This window comes from Coturnix japonica, chromosome 2 (assembly GCF_054131305.1).
Source record: "Coturnix japonica strain WE chromosome 2, WE-NBRP24, whole genome shotgun sequence".
Lineage (NCBI taxonomy): Eukaryota > Metazoa > Chordata > Aves > Galliformes > Phasianidae > Coturnix > Coturnix japonica.
In genome coordinates this window covers 32,668,608-32,692,927 of record NC_140664.1, presented here as the reverse complement: position 1 = coordinate 32,692,927, position 24,320 = coordinate 32,668,608, and the positions used below count along the sequence as shown (strand labels likewise).

At 36.4% G+C, this 24,320-nt stretch overlaps 1 protein-coding gene across 9 annotated transcripts in view; it reads right to left on the bottom strand.

Annotated features, from left to right (window-relative positions):
- Window positions 1-24,320, bottom strand: part of ASPH (aspartate beta-hydroxylase) — a 95,666-nt gene that overhangs the window by 12,680 nt on the left and 58,666 nt on the right. For all 9 annotated transcript variants that reach the window (XM_085539516.1, XM_085539517.1, XM_085539518.1 and 6 more), the window contains 8 exons: window positions 20,183-20,271; window positions 19,337-19,423; window positions 16,679-16,829; window positions 14,622-14,758; window positions 8,582-8,680; window positions 7,807-7,896; window positions 6,981-7,118; window positions 513-648 (listed from right to left, as the gene is read on the bottom strand). In XM_085539516.1, the coding sequence (XP_085395642.1) occupies window positions 513-648; window positions 6,981-7,118; window positions 7,807-7,896; window positions 8,582-8,680; window positions 14,622-14,758; window positions 16,679-16,829; window positions 19,337-19,423; window positions 20,183-20,271 (927 nt within the window). The remainder of the gene's footprint in view (window positions 1-512; window positions 649-6,980; window positions 7,119-7,806; window positions 7,897-8,581; window positions 8,681-14,621; window positions 14,759-16,678; window positions 16,830-19,336; window positions 19,424-20,182; window positions 20,272-24,320) is intronic.

Here is a 24,320-nt window from a genome sequence, read left to right as displayed (position 1 = left end):
CCAACGATATTATACCATTTCACCAACTATTTTAATAGACTTTGGTCATTAATATTTTGTCTTACAATACTCTTTCGTATGTAGTCTTTTAAGAAATTCAGGTCATCCCAGTAATTTCCACTGCACAGTGACCAGCAGGTTTTTTTAGAGCTCAGATTCTTTTGCCCATGTCATTTCTGAACAGTGGACCTCACCTAGTAGGCAATAAAACATTGAGGATATGTTTTCTCCTGCTTTCCTTTCCTCCTTCAGGCTGATTTGTACTATGCATTACTATGGAAAATTTTGGCAGCCCAGCTAAGAGATGAGTATTACCCTGAAGGGATTGTTAGAAGAGCTTGTGGGCAATAAGAATTCTTGCTTTATCCGTCAGTGGGGTCTCAGACACTATTCTATTAGCTCCCTTCCCCTGCAGTGATTTCAAAAAACAAAACATTCAGTAGAAACTCCTTTTTACACTACATCAGTCTGAGAAAGTGAAACTGGGGAAAGAGAAATACAAAATGTTTTACCTTGTTGCCATAAAGTAAACTGACTCCAGTCTCCTTTTTCTCGTAGATTCTCATCTTCAGGCAAGAAGAGGCTTCTTTTTTTATCCATCACATGAAGACCCTCATCTCGAATGAGCTTCCAGTTTTTTTCTAAGGACTGTTATGAAAGTCACGTTACTGCACTGAGAACTTACTGCATTTCGCTTCTTTATTTTTTGCTTCCATTCTTAACTTTCTAATTAAACACACACACACACATGTTCATCATTATTATCAAGTTTCCTTATACGTACCTATTTCCTTCTGTCACGCTAAGGCAGGAACAACTTTCACAGCATTCTTCAGATTCAATTACACACGTATTAACAATTTCAATGGTCCCCTGCCTCTTTGCAGAGAAGGCCTGACCTTATCTGCTCTGATTAGCTGAATGGTTTTTTAACAGTTGATTTTATATTGCAAGCTAAAAAGAGTACTGGTCTTCTCAAACGTAGCACGTGTTACCTCGAAGCGCTCTTGCAACTGGAAAACCACTGTATAAACTGAAACTCCAAGCGTTGACAGAACACCTCAGTTCAAAGAGGACAAATGCAAACAAGCTAGTTCTGTTGGTAGCTGTGATTTAAACCTTCAGAAAGGTTTGCAAAGATGCACTTACACCTTCTGGTGCTATTGAAAATGGTCAAATACAACTTGAAATGACAGGTGACAATTTACGGATACAACCTTTAACAATGTGTAAGCCGCCTTGTACTTCATAGACACCAAACCCACAAGATTGTAGGATTAACACGTCTGCTCTTCTCTGCTGCCTCAGGACATTCTATTTGTAAAAATCAGGTAGATTAGAAAACCTTGCATTCTGTCAGTAATAAGTCCATTTAATGTTACAGTAATAGAAATGAGAAACTCACAGTTTGACAATGGATATAGATGATAATGACATGACTTTAATTTCCAAGCTACTTACTTTACTTGCTAAACATTATTTTGGGTGAGTAGCTTTCATTTTGTGCTCCCAAACAAAGCATTTCTGTAAGACATTTTCGATTGATTTAATACACCAAATAGGCCAAGATGTGCTTCCACTGCATGTCTGTACAGTGCATAAAGTCAAATAAAACTCTAACGTCTCTGTAACATAGGTCAGATAAGGTGATATAACTACCCCTTTTCAGCCATAAATTTAATATGGTTATTAGCCTTTCGCATTTAAACTGAAGAGTTGCATCCTGCAAAGCAGATCATACAGTGAAGTACCATAAAAGGCTCAGGAAACAAAGCTATGGCTGGAACGTGCTGTCTGTAATACACAGACTACCTCTCACTACAATCTTTTTAGGCCTGTTAAGGTCTATGAAAATTAGGACTGCACTTCTCTTATTACTGTATACTCTCTCTCTCTTTTTTTTTCTTTTTCTCTAGCAAACTGCATTCTCTTATCCATTAATAAAGGTGAAAAGCACTCATTTTCCTGCTGTACTCATCCTATTCTCTCCCACTGATGGATTTCTGTAACTCTCCTCCAATGGCTAATACTAAAAAGAAATGTTTTCAAGAATATATTTGTAAAACTGATTTGTCTGAAATATACATATATGTGAAAAACTTGCATTTATAGAGGCTTCATTTAACAGCCATACAGATAAACAAAACTGGAAAACTTTGAAAGATAATGCAAACACATATCTGTTTCCTCATACGCCTAATCCTTTCCCTGGAAAAATGTAAGAAGTTTTTACCAATGCAGACTAAAAGGTGCATGAAGAGCACTGGTGGTCCAAGGAGTTGTCCATAATGGCAGCTTTGTCATTGCTAATTCTTCACAAGTGACCAGCTGAAAGTCAGCCTGCAAAGTTCTGTGATCGTCCTTGCCTTTAAAACTCCTTCCCCAGCACTTTTGCATCCAAGTGATTTGAATACATACCATTGATTTTGAGCCAACTCCTCAATGGTTTTAGATATAACTGCCACTGAAATCAATAGTGTTCTGTATACTTGAAAAACTGGACCCTCATCTATAAAACAAACTGATAATGCTTTAGTATGAGTAATTTCCAAGTCCTAGATAGAAGAGAAGGTTACAGGAGTCCAAGCCTTGATCTCCCTGATGTTACAGACTATTAGGCATGCACTGAATTGCAGGAATGAATGGATGAGGCCAGCCTCTTCTTGGTAGTGCACAGTGATAAGACAAGGAGCAATGGCATAAAACTTGAACATATGAAGTTTGATATTAATATACAGAACAACTTATGGTAAGGGTGACAGAGCACTGGAACAAGTTTCCCAGAGAGGTTGTGGAGTCATCTTCTATGGAGGGAGATACTCAAGACCCATTTGGATGCCTACCCATGCAACCTATTGCAGGGTATCTGCTTTAGCAGAGGGGTTGGACTTGATCTCTTGAGGTCCCTTCCAGCTCCTGCAATTCTGTGATTTTGCAAATGCAGAACACCATTAAAACACAGTTGCTAAGTAGAGGACTTGGACTTCAGGCTACTGACCCAAGAGCTAGTATCAACAGAAAAAAGTTATGTTCATGTTCTATAATATGTAAGGACACAAGCCTCAGTTTACAAAAGATTCATATTATATTTGGTTCAATTTTCTGCTTTCAAGTGAAGAATCAGGTGGTGAACAGCATTTGGAGCATATGTCCTTGTTTCTTACCAGCTGATTCCCATAAACCTCCATATGGCTTTTTAAATACAGTTCCTAACAATAATGGAACTTTACAGTTGCTTTACATCTGGCAATAGTGTAGATTTTATTGGAAAAGAAATTACAAAATTTAAACAGGGATTTCTTAATATTGTTTTATTTTTATGTGTGATTATATTAAAAATATTTATTCTGTGCTGTCAAGCGCTTTTCAAGGCATGGTCATAAATGCCACAGACAGAGATTAAGAGTTTAGTACCCCCCATGTGAGGCATAACCACTGACCACATGTGCATTTTAATCCATTGGGCTATAAAGTAAAATAACGGTAAGTCTCCAATCCCTTTCACTTTGTTACTGGAACAGAGTAAAAAAAATAGCATTCACAATAATCACAGTTTGGGGAATTCTGATGACCTCCAGGCAATGGCCAGTTTTTTAAAGCCATCTAAAATAATTCCTTGCACTCATTCAGTCACTCACAGTGCTTAAACATCAGCATGCATAAGCATCATCTTGCTCTTTTCAACACAAAGCTCTCTTAAGCATCTAGCCACACTTCAAATGCATCTTTCAGTTAATTTTCAACATGAAATATGAGTGTCCAGATTTTGTTAGCCAGACTACCTACTCCTAGATGTCTCTCTATGGAAAACATTATGAATATGTGCTGTTGCCAGTACTTTCATTCTTTCTCTCTCTTGCTGCACTTTAGACTTTTAACTAATAAAGTCCAAACAATCAGTGAAAATGGTCTATACAAGATCCACTCTAATCACTAAGCTGTTCACTGTAGTACATTGTTGTCAAAACATCCTTGTAGTCCCTTCCGAAATCATAAGACTCAAAATGAGGAGAGGGCAAAGTTACCTAGATTATTTCCCATTAAATGGGAACCTGGTGAAAAGTGTCTGAGATACAGTACCATTATAATACTTTTATCTATTATTCTCACTGATTACCAGAACAGAAAAATAATGCTATATTGATATTCTCCAAATACACCTCAGATAATGAAAAAACTAAGTAAGACCTGGAAAGAAAAGCTAATTGCCTCAGGGTAGGACAGTAAGGTTTGAAGATAAAAGCAAAATTACTTTTTAGCTGAACTCAAACAATAAATGTATTGAATCTCCAGATCGAAAGTCCTGAACTATTGTGGATCATAAACACTTTTGCATAGGTCCCTTGACGCACTTCCTAACTTAAAGGTTTATAGTTTCTGCTCTCTGAGAAATCAGGTCCTTCTTTCTGTTCTTTCAAAGAAACTACAAAAAACATAACAAAGCAAAAGGAAGCATTAATGGGCAGAAGTTAGACAGATGCAATGAGCACGGTAGCACTAACCAGGATTTCCCACCATTGTACACCTCCTTATTTATTGATGTAACTTCTAAGTAACAAAAGAAAACATAGAAATGACATCCTGGCTAGCAGTTCATAAAGACTTAAATAAAGTACGTGATTGCCTTCTTTAACCTTACCCATAAATTAAGTTAAATATCAAGCCTAAGTTAGTTATCTAGGCTTTCACTTTGTTTATTTATTTATTTTCCCCCAAGGAAAGCAGTAGAGAAGTTAAGACCAGAAATGGAGAGATGTCATCCTAATAAAGTAATTTAACATGGTAGCAATTAATTGTCCTTTGGAAATGCCTTTTCTTCTTTTATTTGTAAACTAGTCACACACTAGACTAGACTAGTACAGATAATTTACTAATTGAGTATAGCTATGTGAGCAGAATGCCACTCAGTAGATTTATTAAACTGGAGTACTGAAAGGGAACTTTCTTCTACAGCTTTTCCATGGAAAAAAGAAAGTCACCATCAAAACTCACATCTCCCATCTATAATCCCAAGGAATCTTGTGATCCTTTGTAACAAAATCAAACAAGGTCTGCACTCTAACATGTTACCAACTAACTACAGCTGTGTCAGTTAACAGAATGAACAAAGACAGAGCTGTCAGAATATGTCAGAGAACCTGGCTTTAGCACTGTCTCAGCTAGTGACAAATAAATTCTCCATTAGGACTATTAAGTTACCAAGATATCGAAAATACTCTGTTTGCATTTTACAACGAATGGAGGGAGAGAGTGTCCAGGCCTGCAATGCTTCAAACTCCATAAAACAATTCTCAGCATCAACTACTACTATTTGGATTTGTAAGCATTTCCCACACATTCTGCACAAGAAACAGCCGACTGGATTTTGCTGTGTGGAATGGGGAAATAAACCTATTTTTCCCCACCCCTCTATTAACTAGAACATGTACAGAAGCTTGAATATTTCAGAAACCATTAAAGGAGTTGTCTTCAGAAGATTTTGCTACTAACTTTTCAAGAGCACTACTTCAAATTTTGCTTGCAGCACCGATTGTTATTGGAATCAAATCTGCTCTTTTTCACAAACTCAAGAACTTTTTGAGTTATGGGGGAAATATGCAATTATTTTCTGATACATTTAAGTTATATTTTGGATTTCAACTTGCACGGATATCTTCAACATATGGCTAATGTAACACCTAAAAGAACAACAAAAACTTTTAGCGCAGTGAAGTACTCTCTTAACTGGAGATATGTGATATATACTTCCCTTACTATTTGTCAAGAGTACAATAACAGATTTCTAGTCCCTCCATCACCTTTATATACAAAGTATCTATTTTTATTTGTACCTCCAGAATGACTCCAATAGGTGCACTATTAATGTTTCCCTTATGCTAGTCCACAAAGCTAATTGTTTATTTTCTATGAGCAAGGTTACAGTTGACGACCACTTTTCAATCTAAGTTTCCCAGTATTATCTATACTGTCATCAGAACCTCAAAAAGGAGTAATTCCTCTTTTTTAATTTCCTTTTCTATTAATAAAATAATTATTTCACAGCAAGTTTCTAACTTGTTAAGTAATTGAGCATAAGGAAACAAAGACTGAACAAAACTGCCTCTTCAAACAAGCATTTAAATTAGTTGTGCAGAAGAATTTAAAAAATTAGTATAAAATTGTCCTGCATAAATAAAGGATCTGCCATCCCTAGAGATGAGGTTGGATGGGGCCCTGAACATCCTGATCTAGCAGGAGGCAACCCTGCCCATGATAGGACAGTCAGAGCTACATGATCTTTATGGTTCCTTCCAACCCATTTAATGAGTCTACAGCTGAAACCACACACTAATAATCTAAACATACACATAAGGGGTACTTCCTAATTTTTAAAATTACTATTGCTGTTACTTTGGAGTTGTAAAGGACCTGCTTAGGGATCTTTAATATCAAAAATAGGCAACTACTGAAAACCTAAACTATTGTTATGAATAATAAACAAACTATATGTTTCATATTGAATAAAAAGAACTTTAAAGAACTAAAATTCTGTGTCATTATCTGTTACTAAATCCATCCCTCTGAGTTTATGCTCGTCTCTCCTATGCAATCTGCCTAAGAAGACACCAAGTATTAAAAAGGGGGCAAGGAACAGAGCTTCTCCTGAACAAGGAAAAATTGCATGATGTGTGTCCCAGTCATTGCCAAAATTTGCTGCTATTTTGTAATTGAGATATTACAGTTGCCTACCATGCAAGCTCTGGATTTAGTAATGATTTCAGTCATTCTATCCCTGTTCTCAATTTTTAAAACACCTAATCTCAATTTATTGTATCTTAGTGAAATCTTTGTGAAATCTTCCACTCTGTCTGAGATTGGTGTTTGGTATTCACAGGCAGTAATTCAGACCTCAGGGACAAGCATTGTCTCTGCTTCACCCCATGCAGTCGTTATTAGAAAAATTTAAAAAAATGAAATTAAACAGAGACAAACTTCCTCACCTTTACCAGTTCTGTATAACCTGTTTCCCTTGCTGTCCACCATGGCTGAGCTTTCAGACCCTTGACATTGTAGAGAGAGCGCTGCCAGACCGATGCAAAGTGACCTCTTTGGTATCCAAGTTCATACCACTTATACGCCTAGAATATGACACTTGTTAGCAATTAAATTCATATCAACCAAAATTCCATAGAAAAAGCTTAGGATCCATTTGATTCTGGGGATATTCTTCTAAGACACAGAAGGCATAAACACTTTGAGGAAAAAAAACTGAAAAAACATCAGTTGTCAGACATATCAGTCAGCCAAGGTCGTCCAGTCCAGCATTAGCAAAACAGGATCCTCCTTGCAATTACTGATATTAAATATGGGTCAGTAGTCTCTTGGTAAACATGGGAAAGAAGTACAGTTTATAGAACACTGTTATTAGTGCTATGAAAGAACTTGCATAAAGCAATATAATTAGGTCACTGTATTTTGGCTCTGGTGGAAAAAAATCACAAGTAGTAGGAGCAGAAAACAGATAAAAAACACATTCTGATTTTTTTTTTTTTTCTTTTTTCATTTTGGAAGCTCCAGGTAAATGTCAAATTTTTGATCAATTCTAAGGCAAAAGAAGGAATGCTAAGAGATGCTACCATCATACAAATTGCTCTTTGCTTTTGGTTTTGTTTTGTGTTTTTTTTTCTATTGCTTATCTTGATTTCTACACACGTATGCTGGACTGTTACTTAAAACAGACTACTCAAGTATTTTACTTTGAGCCCATGCTCAGAAGTTTTGTCTGGATTTGCCAGATGTTAAAGCAAGGCCATGTTAAATATATACCTCTTTGTCTCCTATTCTCTGCAAGGCGTCACCCAAATGAAAGTAAAATCGTCCATCATCTGTGCCAGGGTCACCAGACTCTAGTCCTTCCTAAAAATAATAACAGAAATACGATAGTAGAAAAGAAACTTCAGTGGGACTTCTAAAACAGCTCAGGTTATTACTGTATACAGTCTATGCAAGAGAAAATCTATGAAATTGGCTATAAAATTTAACTACTGTGATAACTATGAACATCGGTTGAATGAATACAGTAAAAAAACATGGAAAAAAGTTATCAGTTTGCAAAATCCCATGGCCTCTTCCCCCAGTTACTCCAAGACAGAGGTGTATTCAAAGACAAACACTTGACTTCAATCCTATAAATGTACACAAGCATTTTAGACAGCTGGTTGTTGTAAATTAAGGCTTTGTTTAGTAGTATTTCTTCCAAGCACTAAGATGTATGCAATTCAACTCTATGGATCTTTTAAGAACCTTTAGTTTGCAGCATACTGCAAGCCTCAAGACAACTTGAGACTCACAGTTGTGTTCTAATAGAACCCCAAGAACTGATGAATCTTAGTGTATCAGGTTTTTCCCATTCATTGGCAGTGATATAGTAGCATAACTTCGATGCACAGCTTAAATTGTGATTTGCAATTAGAATACTTCTAGCTTGGCAGATTTTGTATATTATGATTTTCCTCTCTCTCTTTTTTTTTTTCCCCCCCCTTTTTCCTTTTCTTTTTCCCTATTGGTAAAATATGTACTTTAAATGTGGGAATAAAACTACCTTTAAATAAGGTATGCTTTCTGCTATCTTGTTTTCAGCCTTCAGGATGAAGCCATAATGTACTTTGGCAAAACCATCATCTGGAGCCAGGCGTAGAACCTATTAGAGCACAAAGGAATTAAACAGTCAGGTATGAATTTATATAGATTAAAAAATCTGTGTACAAATTACTATTCATTGATGCAATTTTCTTCTATCACTGTCACAGATAAATTCTTGCTTTTCCTGTACTTCTATGCATTTACATTTATCTTTCTCCCAAATAACATATTATAAACCAAAGTTTGAACTTTGATATGTAAAATTCTTCCAGTTGGATTCTCTGACTTGCATCATTTTCTTCTTGTGCCTCTTTCTCCGCCTTCTGTCTTGAGTTTTAACATACTAAATTGCAGGACTAATATAAAGGAAGGCAGCTGCTCTTTGAACAAGTCTACAGAAGAATCACAAGAAGGACATTGTAGAAATATACCTGGAAGAGTTTAAAATTTGTTAGGTTTACACTGATAGACTAGTCGTGACAAGAGAGAACATACTATGCGGTGAAGAAAAGTGACTGCTATTTAGAAACGCGCTGTGAAATAATCTGTATCACAAGAATGGGGCTGTACAAACCCAGGCAAAGCAAAGACCATTCTCAACACAACAGTAAGAACTCCCTTGGAAGAGCTTACACTTTCGTGGCCAAGAGAAAGCAATCAGAAAGTAATGCAAAGACCAGTGGGGTACCTCAAGTGATTCAGTGCACTTTCATACCAGGTGATATATAAATCATTCTTTGCCAGTTGCATGATGCACTCTAAAACCTAGTGTGCTCAATTGAGCTAAAAGAATCCTTAAGAAAATTTAGATATATTTGTGTTAGAACATAACTCAAATGTCATTCAGGGGGGTTGGAGCTTCATGATCCTTGAGGTCCCTTCCAACCTGGGTCATTCTGTGATTCTGTGTGATAACACTGTTAACTCTGCAGAAAAGGAGAACCCGTGTACAAGTAAGAAATCTGATTCTCATTACGCACAGATGATATTTCAAGTACAAGATTTGTGAGCATAGGGACAGCTGTAAGCAGGGATCACTGTATGAAGGAGTGTTTCAGGGGAAGGAAGCATGAAGCTGGCTACTCTGAGTTTTAAAACATACTCCCAACAACACTGGATAATTTAAATGCATTTGTTTTGTGCCATGGTGAAAAAAAAAATAATCACAGAACGCCTTGATCTACTTTCCAGCTCCACATTTCTAACACACTATAAATATAAATTATATTTAGGTTGCTCTGAAAGTAATACCTCCTGTTTATTTCCATGGAAATGACAAGAGATACAGAAAGCACAGTTGATAGAACATATTCTCAGGTACAAAGCACTATCTTTCAACATACGCCATGTACTTTTGCCAGCGATGAACAATAGCCTGCATAAACCCACACCATCCACCATCTCACCATGCACACATCCACTGTTTTGGTCCCCACAAACATTCAGTAAGTGCAGATGAATGTCAGTGGCATTTTTTCCCCTCATAGAAGAATTCAATTTCACCCCTTTGCTTCCTACACACTTCCACCATTGTGTCAGACTGCTCCTATGATGCCATCTGTCACATGGCAACAGAACATAACAGAATGTTGGTGGGAAGGTTCATTCTCTACAGCCATACCGTCAGCATCTACCTCTAACGCTGTGGGCCAACATAGCAAACAGAAGGCATTACTTTCAGAGCAGCCCTTGTGCGTATATATTCATTACCATTTGAAGCTTCATATGATATTGATTACATGGTGAAGATAAATCTGTTGATAAACTTCTTCTCTCTTAAAATAAGGGTGGAAAGTCCAGTCAGGACAGATCCTTGGTTTGTGAGGACCAGTGCAGGTGCTTAGAAGTCAGCAGAAGGACAGAGACTGATAGAGAACAATGGGCAGATGCACGGTCTTCCTCTTCTAAATCCATTTTTGAAACTACTAAGCTCATGCCACACATAAAATGTCTGCATACATTATAGCCACTTCCTTATCCTTTTTTTCTCGCTTCTGTCTAAACTAATTCTTCAATCAAAATAATTAGCAGCAAACCTATAACAAATCCTTTGGGTCAATTTCTTTGCTTTCTCCAACATTATTACACACAATACATGCAAGCAAAAACAAAATCAGTGCTACGTGAGTATAAATGTTATGGCTTAAAATTAAGAGTATTTCATATATTTTTACAGAATAAAAAAAACCAAAACACCATTATGAAGAAACAGTAATTTTGAGAATATACTTGAAGTCTGTAATATGGCACTTCATTAGCACAAATGTACTTTGCAATTCATAATAGGGATCAGGTTGACCTCTAAGACAATACCATAATAAGAGTCTTATACTTTATGCATACAGCATTCTGCATAGCATCATTCTGTTCCACAGATCTATACCTGCTGGGTGAAATAAAAATGACTGGCAGAAATATTTATTAGTCATATAATTTTGTTACAGTTCCTTTAACTATAGGATAAAGCTATCTGATTAATTAAGACAGAAGAGAATTTTCCATATTACAGTTCATTTAAACTCTGCCGGGTTGCATTAAGGCATGATCTACATTCAGAGCCCCTAAAGAGAAGTGAAGAGATACAATCAGCAGAAATTACACTGGAAGTATTTAATGTAAATTGTATTACTCTGTTGCTGTTGCTGCATGCAATATTAATTATGTTTAAAAATAAGTTTTACTAAACCGCTCATTGCCCATTAAATATTAATCATGAATATAGAAATTAACCTCTGGGGCTATCAGTGGCTAATTAGCCAGGGCAGAGTAGTGTGTTAATGTGGATATTCTGCTTTTGGTACCTGAGATAGTTCAATCAGAAGTGGCTTGTATGTATCTGTATGTGACCGCTCTGAGGCCATGCAGACATGGCTCAGAATGGCAGGCAGAAAAATTGCTATAAGTTCACTCATTCTTTGCTAAGGAAATTCTTCCCACTGTGTTTTATCAACCCGTAGATATCTGAAAACAAAAATAGCTTTAATTTCTGTGAGAATTACTTTCAATGTTATGTTTCCATGTAGGTGGGTACAATGTTCAGAAGAAAACATATTATCATCTGGCAAAATTGAAATCCTCTCCAGCTGGATACCACTTTCCATCCATTGTTCAGCAGAAAGTCCAGCAAATGCAACTAAAAAGCGTACTTTCTATTTTCAATTCATACTACACTTCAGCTGAAAGTACAAAGCTGTCTTCATCTGAAGTTTAGCATGTTACACACACTACTTGACTGTAAAAAAAACACATTTAAGATTGTTGAGAAAAAAAACAACTGATCACTTCAGAAAAACAAAATTAGTTTCTTCACATTTTTTTAGGAAAATTTTGATTGGTTTCCAATATTTAAATCTTCTTATTAAAGAAAAAAAAAAAGAAAGAAATGTGAAATTGATTGGAAAATGAGCAAGCTGGCCATTAAACGTGAAGCAGAAAGCTTTCATTCACTAGGATTCCTTGGGCGCTGATTCGGTTTTTTAGAGATGATGTCAGCTATTTAGTCTGGTCTGAAATGGTGCGTGATGAATTCCAGCATAGTCCAGAGTGCCTGTGAAGAGTCCACTGTGTAATGCCTGCTCAGCCCATGGCTAACACTGAGTTTAGGCCATAATGTTACAGAAGGAAGTAAAAAAAAAGATCCCCATTATCTCTTCCAAAGCATCCACTATATTTGCTACAAACAGGAAGCTTGGAGTCTAGATTCTCCCCCAGCCCAACTGCTCTTTTGCTCCTCAGGCAAGTTCCAAATCTGGAAAAAGGTTACAGATATACAGATACAGTATACCACTCCCATGTTAGACAACTACAAAGAAAGGAATGGGAATCAGCAAGAAGCAGAGCCTAAAGTCAAACCTAAGGTATGCCCCTTTAAGAATGAGCTGAGCTCTGCTCTCTTTTCCTACACATCTATGCCCATTGCACTAAAAAATACTTGCATAAAGTGTATGAATATTCTTGCAGTGGCAATTGAAACAGGGGATTCATAAATACTGGGGGCATCTACTCTGCAGCACTGAGTTTAAACTCTTGTTTGGGATGTCTTGTTTCTGAGCAGATGACTAATTTGCCCTAGTTTTTTTGTTTGCTTTTGTTTTTTTAAATCATAAGAAGATGTCTCCTGGAGGTCACTGGAACAACGCATCATAGTTTGCCTCACTTGTATTGACTCTGCACAGAGCCTCAGTACCTATGGCAGAGCTTTAAACCATATGTCAGTCACTTCCTAATTACGCATTGCAACAGCTGAGTGGAGCACTCAAGAGCAGACCATATGGTCCCAGAGCAATCCGCCCAAAAACATTAAGGAAGCTTTTGGTATAACCAAGAATAAAAGCATGTGCACATAAGCTTCTGTCTGTTTCTTTGACTACATCTCCTTTCTTAAAATTCTTCATGTAAATTTATACTTCATTACAACAAAAGAAAAAAGAATTGTATGACAGCAGTAGAATTCAGCTTGAGGAAGTCAGAATATGGACAAAATCTGCATGATTTCTAAAAAGAAAAAAAATCCAGATCCTCTTAAAATATACTTATTTGTTGCTCTTTTACAAGGACAGAACATCACGATGATCTGTTCTATTTCACTGACTAGTGAACTGTAAAACACAGTAATTATACTGGATGAAGACTATGGAAGCATGGAAAACAATATATTGAAATCAGATCAGTTCTTATTTTGCATATCTAGCCTTAATAAGAGCACTAAAAGCTTCTTCTGAAGTCTATCAAATGCAATATCACAGTAGCTGCATAATAAACTCATTACCATCTTCCAATTATAAATAAATCCTATCATTATTGCTACTGAGAAATTCTAACATATACATTGCTTGCAGCAAAGCACTGAAACATTGCAAAGGAAGATCGTGCCCCGGATGAATATGTTTTGGGGTTTTTCTGAAGATCCTTCTGTTTGAGAAGCAGGTTCAGTTAACAACGGCCAATCCCTAAAAAACACCATTTTCTATTTTAGCTAACTTTTGATAGCAGGCCAAAACTTACTGAACAGAAGCGTACTATGGAGAGACCAACAGAGCAGCAAGAGTAGCAAAGCAAACAGTAGTTTGGCAACAACTGCGCCTGTCAGAAGAGCTTCAGACAAAACAGTGCTATCAGGGTTTGGCTCCTGCTTCCAACCATGGGATTAAATGCTCTCACCCCCTTTGAGAAACCATCTGAGACAAGAACCTCTCAGACATCCAGATGTGGGGGACTGAAAACTGTGCCTCTGCTCTCAGGAGGAGGTATCAATCCTGCTGGTTTGTCCTCAGTCTGAGTAACCAGTCAATCATTATACTACTCATGCACCAAACAAGACCTAGAACAAGCGTGCCAACACCAACAATGTATTCTCTGATCAGGTTCTGATAGCTCTTGCTATACCAGTTACATCAAGCTCCACATCTATTAGAGAGCTTTCAGATGTGAATGGGGTCCTTGCATCACAGGAGAGGACTGACCCTTCCCCCAGCCTGCTATTGCTAGACAGCAATAAAAATCCAATAAACAGGGCACGCTACAAGGGTCATGGGATCATGAAAGAAAAACAGCATTTAGGCTGCCTCTGAAAATCTGGAAAAAGGTTACAGATAAATAGATTTACAGGTACTCAACTACTGTATTCACGTAGATAAAGATGGTGTTTCTGTAAAGAAACAAGCTTATTTCTGCTTTCCATGTTTTTCAGATATAAGTAATATCTACATATGTTGTCAGTATATTCCAAATCTGCCTATCAGAAAGCATAAGAAACCCAGGATTATTAAGTACATTTCTCTGTGTGGAAAAACCATTTAGTATGATGGCATCAGGAAGTCTGAATGCAATCTAGAAAACAGTTAGGAAATGGATGCTAAAATAAATAAATCTCATCAACATTAACCCTTCAAAACCAGGCATGCAAAATGTTTCACCACTAAAGAAGTTAGAAGTTGGCAATCTTTAAAATGAACATATGAATGTAAATCATCTTTTCCTCAGCTATAATGGACGCTCACCTCTTCATACACTTGCTTGGCGTTGCTATTATCTCCTATCAAGAGGTAACCGACGCCAAGGTCATTCTTGAATGACGTATCACTGGGAAACAGGTGAACTAATTTCTGTAGAGTGATCAGGGAACTTCTCATGCGACCTAATTTGATTGAACAAGACTTCATTACAACAGTGGATACAAGTAATAGTAGTAAGATGCACAACATCTAAGAAAACAGAAATCAGATCCAGATGTTCCATTTGCACTAAAGATCATGAGGCAGAAGGCTTATGCAGATAGGAGTATATTCAGGCGCTTGGTTGCCACAGCAAGCATAATTGTACAAGGAGTACTTTAGGAAATCACTCAGAATGTATATCATGCAGTGTTATGGGAGCCTCTAGTGGAGAACAGTTCACAGTGTAGCTCTAACACTAAGCTCCTTTTGCTCTCTCATACAGATATCAAAGCACTTAATAAAACCCAGTAAACATATGGAAATAAACTTTGCCTTAATTAACTGAAGTAACTTAACACATTTAGAAATGCTACGCAGTTCCACTGAAAGTAATCATGCTTCACATGTATAAAATTAGATATATGATTCATCGACTTCCTAAATGAGGTCTTATTGAGGAATAGAAAGATCAAAACAAGCTGACGCTAAAAATCCAGGGGAACAGATCTCTTCTTCCACTGAGGCCTGTTGTGCTTCATGCTCTGATCAAAAATTCTTGTACGTCACAGAGCTCAGATCTAAACTTTCAGATGGATTAACAGTTTTCATTCATTGTTTTAAGACTTTTAGTGCTCCAGCTTCAGATTTTCACTCCCTAATAAACACAAAACAAATCTGTCTCATTTTGACCGAACATTCTAGTACTATTCTTAACAGGAAGCTTTTTGATGCACCTCTGGACATCCAAAACTGAAGCACTGAAAACTGTGAAGTATTAGAAAGTGGAATTTCAAGAGGTGGCATTGAACATCCCTTTGCACACACAGAATCACTGAAAGATCTGTAGTTTAGAATTTTGTTGGTGATATTGTGATCACCAGGACTAAGGCTTCCTATTTTTTCTTAAGAGAAAACAGCACTGTAAGCTAAATATGTGAGAAAAATACGCAATTCAAGTAGGCAAAGTCAAACTGACTAAAAGCAAGAAAGGGATGCTTAAGCAACCTGTATAATAAGCCACCCATCTGAGATGATTTGATGCCTCAAAAGGTTGCTGTAAGTCATCTCCGGAGGTAACAAATATAATTCAGCTCTACTTTTATTGAGTTGTTGCTGTTAAATGGCAAATGTGGTTTTGTTTTTCAATCTATTAGCTACTTATTTCTCTATTTGCATTTTTTTTTTTTTTGTAAATTGGATGAAGGGCATAGGGTATGGAGATTCATGATGTTTCATAATTATTGGTCTAAAGAGTCATTGCCACTCATAATTCAGTCTGAGAATTAACAACAAGCAAACTCAAGTAATGTGAGCATAACAAAATGTGAAATTTAGTAATGGCAAATATAATTACAATTTCCTGAAAGCATGTTAACAGTTTCCATATACTTTTTATTTTCTAAAGCTGCATAAATACACTTTTATACTCTTATTATATCTGCTTTAGGTTATGCAATACACAATCAATGCACCTTCATTGAAAAACAAGACTTTCCAAACTATTAAAAGGAAGAGAACTTTATGAGTTAAAACATTATCCTCCGGCTCAACTCTGTCCTTCTTTACGATCACTGTAAGTTTATTTAGGTACGCCATTTATTTCCCTGCGGTCTCCATCAGCCTCAGTAGAAAACAATTTTATTTTTCTTTTACTCAGTAATTTTTATTTATTTATTTTTTTCCTCTCAACCATCTCCTATCTTAGGCTTGCTTAGCATCTTGTGCACTGCTGTCTTCGAGGCACTACTGTCATAAAAGCAACAGACACTGGCTCAGTAGCAACATTCTTAAACTTTTAAAGACTTTTCATCTATTCCAATGAAAATTTAATTGGATTTTTGCTGTTAAATCCTTGGTGATCACACAACATCCAGAATTTTTACACCATCTTCAAACCTTACCAAGGAACTGCTGCCTGTCAGCTTCTCGTTTCAAGCTCAGTTTTATCAGATCTGAAGGGACATTTGGCAGACTAACCACCTCCTCATAGGTATTGATGGCTTTTTGCAGCATCTCGTTGCTTCTCATTTTCTCAGCTAAGTCATCTTCAGACTAGAGAGAATTACAAAACTATTATTAGAACACATAACAATACTCTGTTTTTTAAAACAATTTTGTTTTCTTTACAGCCATCCTACGCAACTGTTAGATTATGGGAATAATTTTTAAATTATATTTAATTCATATAATTTTGACAGTGAAAAACTTATTTGGTTGAGTTTTGTGATAAGGTAGAAGTACTGTTAATTCTTCTTTCATGCAAACTTTGAAAGCATAAGAATGGTCATACCTAAAACATATAACGTCATGACCACTGTATACACTGACACACTTTTTTTGGGTTAATATTTGCAGAAGCCACAATTCCTGCTTTTGATAACAAAGTAAAAAGTTTGTTTTAACAGCGTGGAAGAAATGTAAGCTGTTGCCCGATCAATTTCACATTAAGTCTCATGTTAACAGAAACACACAGATCAAAACACAACAACAAATATTTCTTTCATATATTCTGACCAATTTACTTACCATCTTTCTTAGGAAAAATAATTAAAAATTTACTTTACTCTTGCACATCTTGATTTAATAGCTATCACATAACTCTTACTTAAATTACTTCGGGAACAGGCCAAAGGATAATACAAGATTTCTACTGTGAAAGTACAGCTTCAGTAAAGCCAGAGAGAACCACTACTGATGTCACCTGTGGAATGTTATTTTTATAATTTGTTTCCACAGCTGTAACTCAAGTCATGAATTTTTAATGAATTATTTTGTATTATTTATTCAAAAGCACACACGTCTATGTGATTAAATCATTCTTCTTAAATGCCTCTATTTTTATTGGCTGAAGTCATTTAGCAGAGCAAGGTGTAGATGCATTGCAAGCACTGATGAAACAGAAGCTTTTATTGCTCAATCTGCTGTTGTATTGATCACACATTAATTTAAACATCTTCAACTCTGTTAGCTGTAGTATGCAGTTAATATCAGGAATCTTTTCACTTCTGTCCATTACTTTTTTCCTCAGGCTCTTTTGATATTGAGTTTGGAGAATACCATAAGCAAGAGTTCCTCAGTCGGGTACTTGTTCAGTTGCTTTAAAAAAAAAACCCTCAAAAATAAATTCTGAGATTATTTATTTTTCTGTGTTCAGTTGTACATTTGTTTTTCCCATTTTGAGGTAATTACAGGGTAAAGAATACTGAAAAATAAATAAGGGAAAAAAAATCTAATGTTTTCAATGTAACATCTGATTAAACTCACCAATACATATGCTATAAGTCATGATAAGTAGGTTTAAGATCTGTCTACTCTTCAGCTTCAAAGATTTAAACTATTTCTTTAGAATATTTTTCATCTGGTGTAAGTGTAGTTCCAGGAATTAAAGCAAGGATTACTCATATTTCTAAAAACAATAATTTGAAGGAAAAACTGTTGACATTTAAAGCTAATAAAAGATGGAGAAAAGTGAATATTTGTGCTTTATTACATCTAGAATCTACATAATTAGCACATAATTTTGGTTCACGGTTCACAGACAAGGCAAAGTGCTTCTGTAGTGAACTCCTGGGCTTAACATTCATCCTTCTCTATGATATTACTTTTAGTTCGCGATGAGAAATTGCAAATTCAAATGTATTTTGTTGGCATACATATCCACTGTGAAGTTGTTACAAGGTAAATCCTCAGAATAATCCATCCGTCAGTGAAGCTCATGATTTTCTTGCTCTTTCCAAACAGCTGCATCTTACAAATACTTGATTCAATTAATTTGTCATTGGTCACATCAATGCAAGAGCTCAGTCAAAAGACTTGAATTTGTCTACAAATGATACTGAAAATGATACCCCAAAAATGCCTGATTATTATGGCTTCAGATCTTGATCTGAAGGTCATTCTCATCTTTATTTGAAGTGGTCGATGGTGACTACAGATTGGTGCAAAAGAATGAATGCAGTTGTGTCACTAGGTAGAACTCTTAAAAAACTGGTTTCTAGGTCCTCCTCCCTAAAAGCAGTGAGCTTATAAGGACAGGAATTATATTTTCTTAGATGTAATGAACAGATTCATTAAACAGATAAGCCTTAAAAGCCTGACTCTTTTTAGTCCATTACTTCTTGTGTTATGTCTATGTGGCAAGGATTCAACATGGCTCAAAAACAGCATTTATTTTATTTTTTCTGTATGTGGGGAAGGCGGAGAACATCAAAAACACAACTCCCTCCACAAGATAAAGTTAATTAACCCTCCTTGTCTAGATTTGTTGTTGTTGCTGTTCTTTATATATTCTTTACCATCTACAGAAACTTCCCATCTTATTTTTGTGTTATTGACAATACTTCCCACTAGACTACAGTCAAACAAAAGCTTATGAAGTAACCGGGGAAAGATAGAATACTTGGATGAGTACAGTTTGATAGATCGTGTAATGTTTTTCCTTAGGAAAAATCTACAAAATTATAAATGAAATCTGAATGGGATCTAGAGTCCTATCAGCAGAAAACATTCATGCTTCACTTATAAAACAGTTATGACTTTTAATTCATTTATCTATGTACCTGTGCTTTTCCATATCTTGCTCGTGGACTTTCTGGATATTGATTCACCAGTGTTTCAAAGGCTCTTAGAGCTTCTTCAACTTTTCCCTGGGAGGCAAAGAACTTTATCAGCATTTGCATCTAACAAATATGCATGCATGCACGGCCCAACAGCAAATTAGTTTCCCCAAGTTGAAACAAAAAAAAAATAAAATACAAAATTCATACAGTGAATCAACATTTTTCACTCTTATTTTTGTTGGGATTACTTTCTTGTTTAAGAGAAACCACTGGCATTACTTACAAAGTGGTAACATTCACTTCCCATGGTTAAAGCTAATAACATTGTTTTTGCTGCCTGGAAGAAAACGTTCAGAAGACAACAACCTGTCTATATTAAAATATAAAGATTCTATGGATAAAAACAAATTCCACCAGAAACTGCACCTCTGACTAAGTTTTTCACCTAATGCTCATGAAGCAAATGAACCCATACCAAGTGAGTCCTATTAACGTGCTTCTTATCTAAGTTCTCTGGTAACAGCTGACCTCAGTGATAGGACAGATGTAACCCACTTCCATGTGCTTAATTTAAACACTTTTTGATAATATGAATTCAACAGTTAAGTCACATGTTTTCATGGTTAAAAGTGAGCAAACATATGACTGGTCATGTCCATCATTTAAAAAATATAAACTATCTGACAGAAATTAGACTTGAGGTACCAGCGGTCACCAACTATTTTAAGTTTAAAAGGAAGTTACGAAAAATCTAAAGCTAATTCCCCATTCTTATTTCTTTTTTCTTCTGAAGTTTGCTGTTATTCACACCCACCATTTAGACTCTGAGTGAAACATTCAACTTACTTTCTTACGTAATTTTTCTGCAGCGTCTAATTCAGCTTTAATGGTTTTATCAAACTTGTTTAAAAGCTTTGGCTTCTTCTTCTTTTTGACTGGAAAGAAATTAAAAACACACAGCTTGTTATTTCTTTCATACTTCGGAGTAATTGTTCTGAATAGCTTTAACTAGAACCTAACGCTGGACACTAAAGTGCGTATCAAAAAAGGCAGCTTTAAAGTACACTGAAAAGGAACTGATTTCTTCTCTTTTAAAATCACAAATTCCTGTATGAAAAATAACTGTCAGTCATTCAGACTGAATAACTCTCTGCTCAAGTTTTTGATAAGAGCATTTTTCATCTTATGCAGTTGAGTATTTTTCCAAAGGAAGAACAGGACGAACTATATGATTTCTTCACATCTATATGGCATTTTGAAAAATATATTTTAAAATGACTCGCATGTTCTAATAAAGTTGTGACTATACGTATCTATGAATGTATCTAAAGCAATTAGGGGAGTTGGCAGAAATCACAGCATTACTTGGAACAGTGAATAAAAAAAAAATCATGTGGTCCATCTCCCTTTAACAGCAAATGTCATAACTGGTACTACAAGCTAAAAGCCTGTTGTAAAGCTTAAGCCAAACACGATTCAGATTAACATCACAACACTGCTGCAATCCCAAAGCAAATATTTTGGATGCACACCACAAAGTATTCTGACAAGTTATATTTGATTCTGCTTCCTTCAGGTGCACTGTGCAGGGATGGCAAGAACAGCCCCATGCTGCTGATAGCTGTGCTCGTGATTAAGTTAGTGACACTTTCTCTACAAGACCCTGATCAGCTTTAAGGAGACAAATCATTTCATCTGCAGAGAAAAAAAATACCTCAGAGAAATGTTAACGCCTTTGTTAATGCTAAGCCAATACTAACACAGCACTAAAGAGATCCCTGAGTCTGAACTGCTTCTATGTGAGGAAAAAGTTGATGACCAGCTTCAGTTCTTTCTGTGCAAGACTTACTGTCAAATTCAACCCTGAACTCAGATATATTAGCACGTAAATAACAACACCACATTAAAATAGTTTTTCTTACAGTACCTTTATAAACCATTCTGCGGCACTGGTATGCACAATGAACTAGATGCTATTGCAATTAGGAGGCAGAGGAAGATAAATTCAAGCAAGGTTGAAGCTGTCCTACTAAATTTCACTTGCTTACAAGTAAAATTGTACAAAGCTTTAAATATAAAAATGTTTCATGTTCTATAAAGTAAAAATAATAAAGAAGAGATACATTAGTATAATTATACCTCAATTGATCCCTACTATAATAGAAGACATGCAGTCCAAGGGATTAGCAGCCAGGAAAGTAAAAAGAGAAATGAAAGGCAAGAGTTTATTCTTTCTTTTTCAGAATAAAGCATTTTATAGTTCACTCTAAAGTACAGAGTTTGCTCCACTAAACACTTTAAAGTTTCATTGTGCCTTACAACTTGAAATCAATCATTTCTAGCCAGACACAGAATAACATATTTAAAGACTACTGGTCTTAAAAGCCAATAAAAGCAAGACTCCATAAGGACTTTTTAGGTTGGTTGAGCTCACAGATGCTAACAGAAAATGTGATTTGCTGTTAGGAAGAAAACTGAGATTTCATTTCTACTGACTACATAATCTAGGAGACGTCCAGCTGGACATCACCACCAAGCATTCAGTTCCCATTCTCTAAATATGAGGCTGTGCATACGAGAAACTATGTAAAACAACAAACAAAAAACAGTCAATTCTCAGTTTCTGCAGTATGAAAAAAAAACAAAAACAAAAAACGCCTTTATCTAAAAGTGGTCAGTTGTATAGAAATCTTGTATTCAATAAGTAAGAACAGCTGTTGGTCACCTCTCTAACTTTCAGTGTTGACAGAAAGATGTCCAGCCACTTGGTCCTTGTCAAGCTTAAACATGAAAGCAGAGAGGTTTCTGTGAGGCAATGGAAAGAAGCTCTCCCACGCAAGGAGAAACTTACTGACTATAGAACTGTGTTTTCTGCAATAGCTCTGAGTTTACAAGGAGGTGAAGTCAAACAACTCAGAAGAAGGAGCAAATGCAAACTCACAGAAATCTTTTGCCAAAGAAATGACATCTTTCCTCTCATGTCCAGTTTTGGTCACACATGGGAAGAATCTTTTAGTCAACCCCCATTACCAAGAAGCTTTATTTTCCCATCTTCACTACAATTTAATATCAACTTGAGACCAGCAGGAGACCAATATGAAAAGCTGGAAATGAGCTGCTAACGTAAATATTATTCAGCTGCTAGGCACTAACGCAATACAGTAAACATTATATAATGAGCAATTATTTTCATCTACTCATTCCACTCCTATGTTAAAGCATTCACCTGGGAGCTTTCAGTATAACCATCAAGCATTCCTCTCTATTAAGCAGATAGCCTGCTATCTCCCTGCAGGGGTATTTTTATAAATTATACATTGCCTCCTTCTAGTGCAATAATCCTTTAGCAGATGTGATCCAATATATTAAACTCAGTATTACAAATAAATAAAGTTATATGATTTCAGAGGAAAACAACACGCATCATTTCTTCAATAATTTACAGATTTCATCATATATATGAAGAAATGCACAATCATACAACTGCTAGCCTGATCCAAACATGGCTAAGCACTGAAATGGTGATAATTCTTACGTATTTATCAGACTATGGTCTTGCAAGAATACTGAATGTTTCCAGTAATGACCTGGAATGTAAGCATACACTTGCTACCTAAGATTGCTGTCATACAACTACTGAAGACTCCCCCAGAAAATAATAGTTTCTACTTTAACAACAGCAATTGAGGAATAAGACTCATCATGAGCCACCTCTTTCCACTGGAGAATAAGTAATGGGCAGCACTGACAAGCAACCCCATTATCTCCCTCCTCTATTAAGACAGAGGGAAGAAAAAAGCAATGCAAAGAGAAAACTACAGCAGATGGAAAATATTTTCAAAGTGATTAATTAACAGTCTGTAATGTTATCAAATGAACAATGAAATATTATGTTCTATATAATGGTTCCCATATACAAAGACTAAAACCAAAACATGCCTACTGTTTTATATTGAAAGGCACTTTCATCACCAAAAAAAGTGACAATCCTTTTCTATAAAGGATCCCTACTACTGACCATCCAGAACTCCTTGAGAGTAGCCTTGCCAAAAAGGACTTAGGGGTCCTGGTAGCTGAACAATTTAATGTGAGGCAGTAACGTGCACTTGCAGACCCAGAAAACCAACTGTATCTTGGAAGAGGGAGTGTCCCCCTCTACTCTGCCCTCATGCGGCCCTTTCTGGTGTATTACATCCAGGCCTGGGGCTCCCAACACATGAAAGACAGGAAGCTGTTGGAGCAGATCCAGAGGAAGACCATGAAGATGATCAAAGGGCTGAACCACCTCTCCTATGAAGACAGGCTGAGGGAGCTGGGCTTGTTCAGCCTGGAGAAGGCTCCAGGGAGACCCCACTGTGGCCTTCCAGTACTTAAATTAGGACTATAAATAGGAGATGCATCAACTTTTTACACAGGTTGGTGGTCATAGGACAAAGGGGAATCAATTTGAACTAAAGGAAACTAGACTCAGATTAAATGTCCGGGGAAATTTTTCAGAGGGTTGGTGAGGTGCTGGCTCAGGTTGCTCAGAGTGGTTGTGGATCCTCCGTCCCAGGAGGTGTTCAAGGCCAGGTTGGATGGGGCCCTGGGCAACTTGGTCTAGTGGCTGGTAACCTTGCCTGCAGCAGAGAGGTTGGAATGAAGTGATCTTCAAGGTCCCTTCCAGACCAAGACATTCTATGATTCATTTCAGTACCTGACCTCACAGAAGGTTTCTTTCATTGCAGAGAAGAAACTGTATCAGAGGAAATCCTGCTGAGGTCTGAAGATCTAGAATGGAATATGCTATTCACTTTGTTCAAATTCTGTAAATCCCTGTCTAAAGCAGATCCATCTTTTTCACTTCAGTAACTGTCCAAAAAAGCAGCATGTCAAGCAAATCTTTTTGCAACTCTGATGTAGATTTTATTCGCATAATTACAATAGAAGTATAATTTCTTAATGCTTGTGAACACTTAATCCAAAACTTTTCAAGATTTTCTAG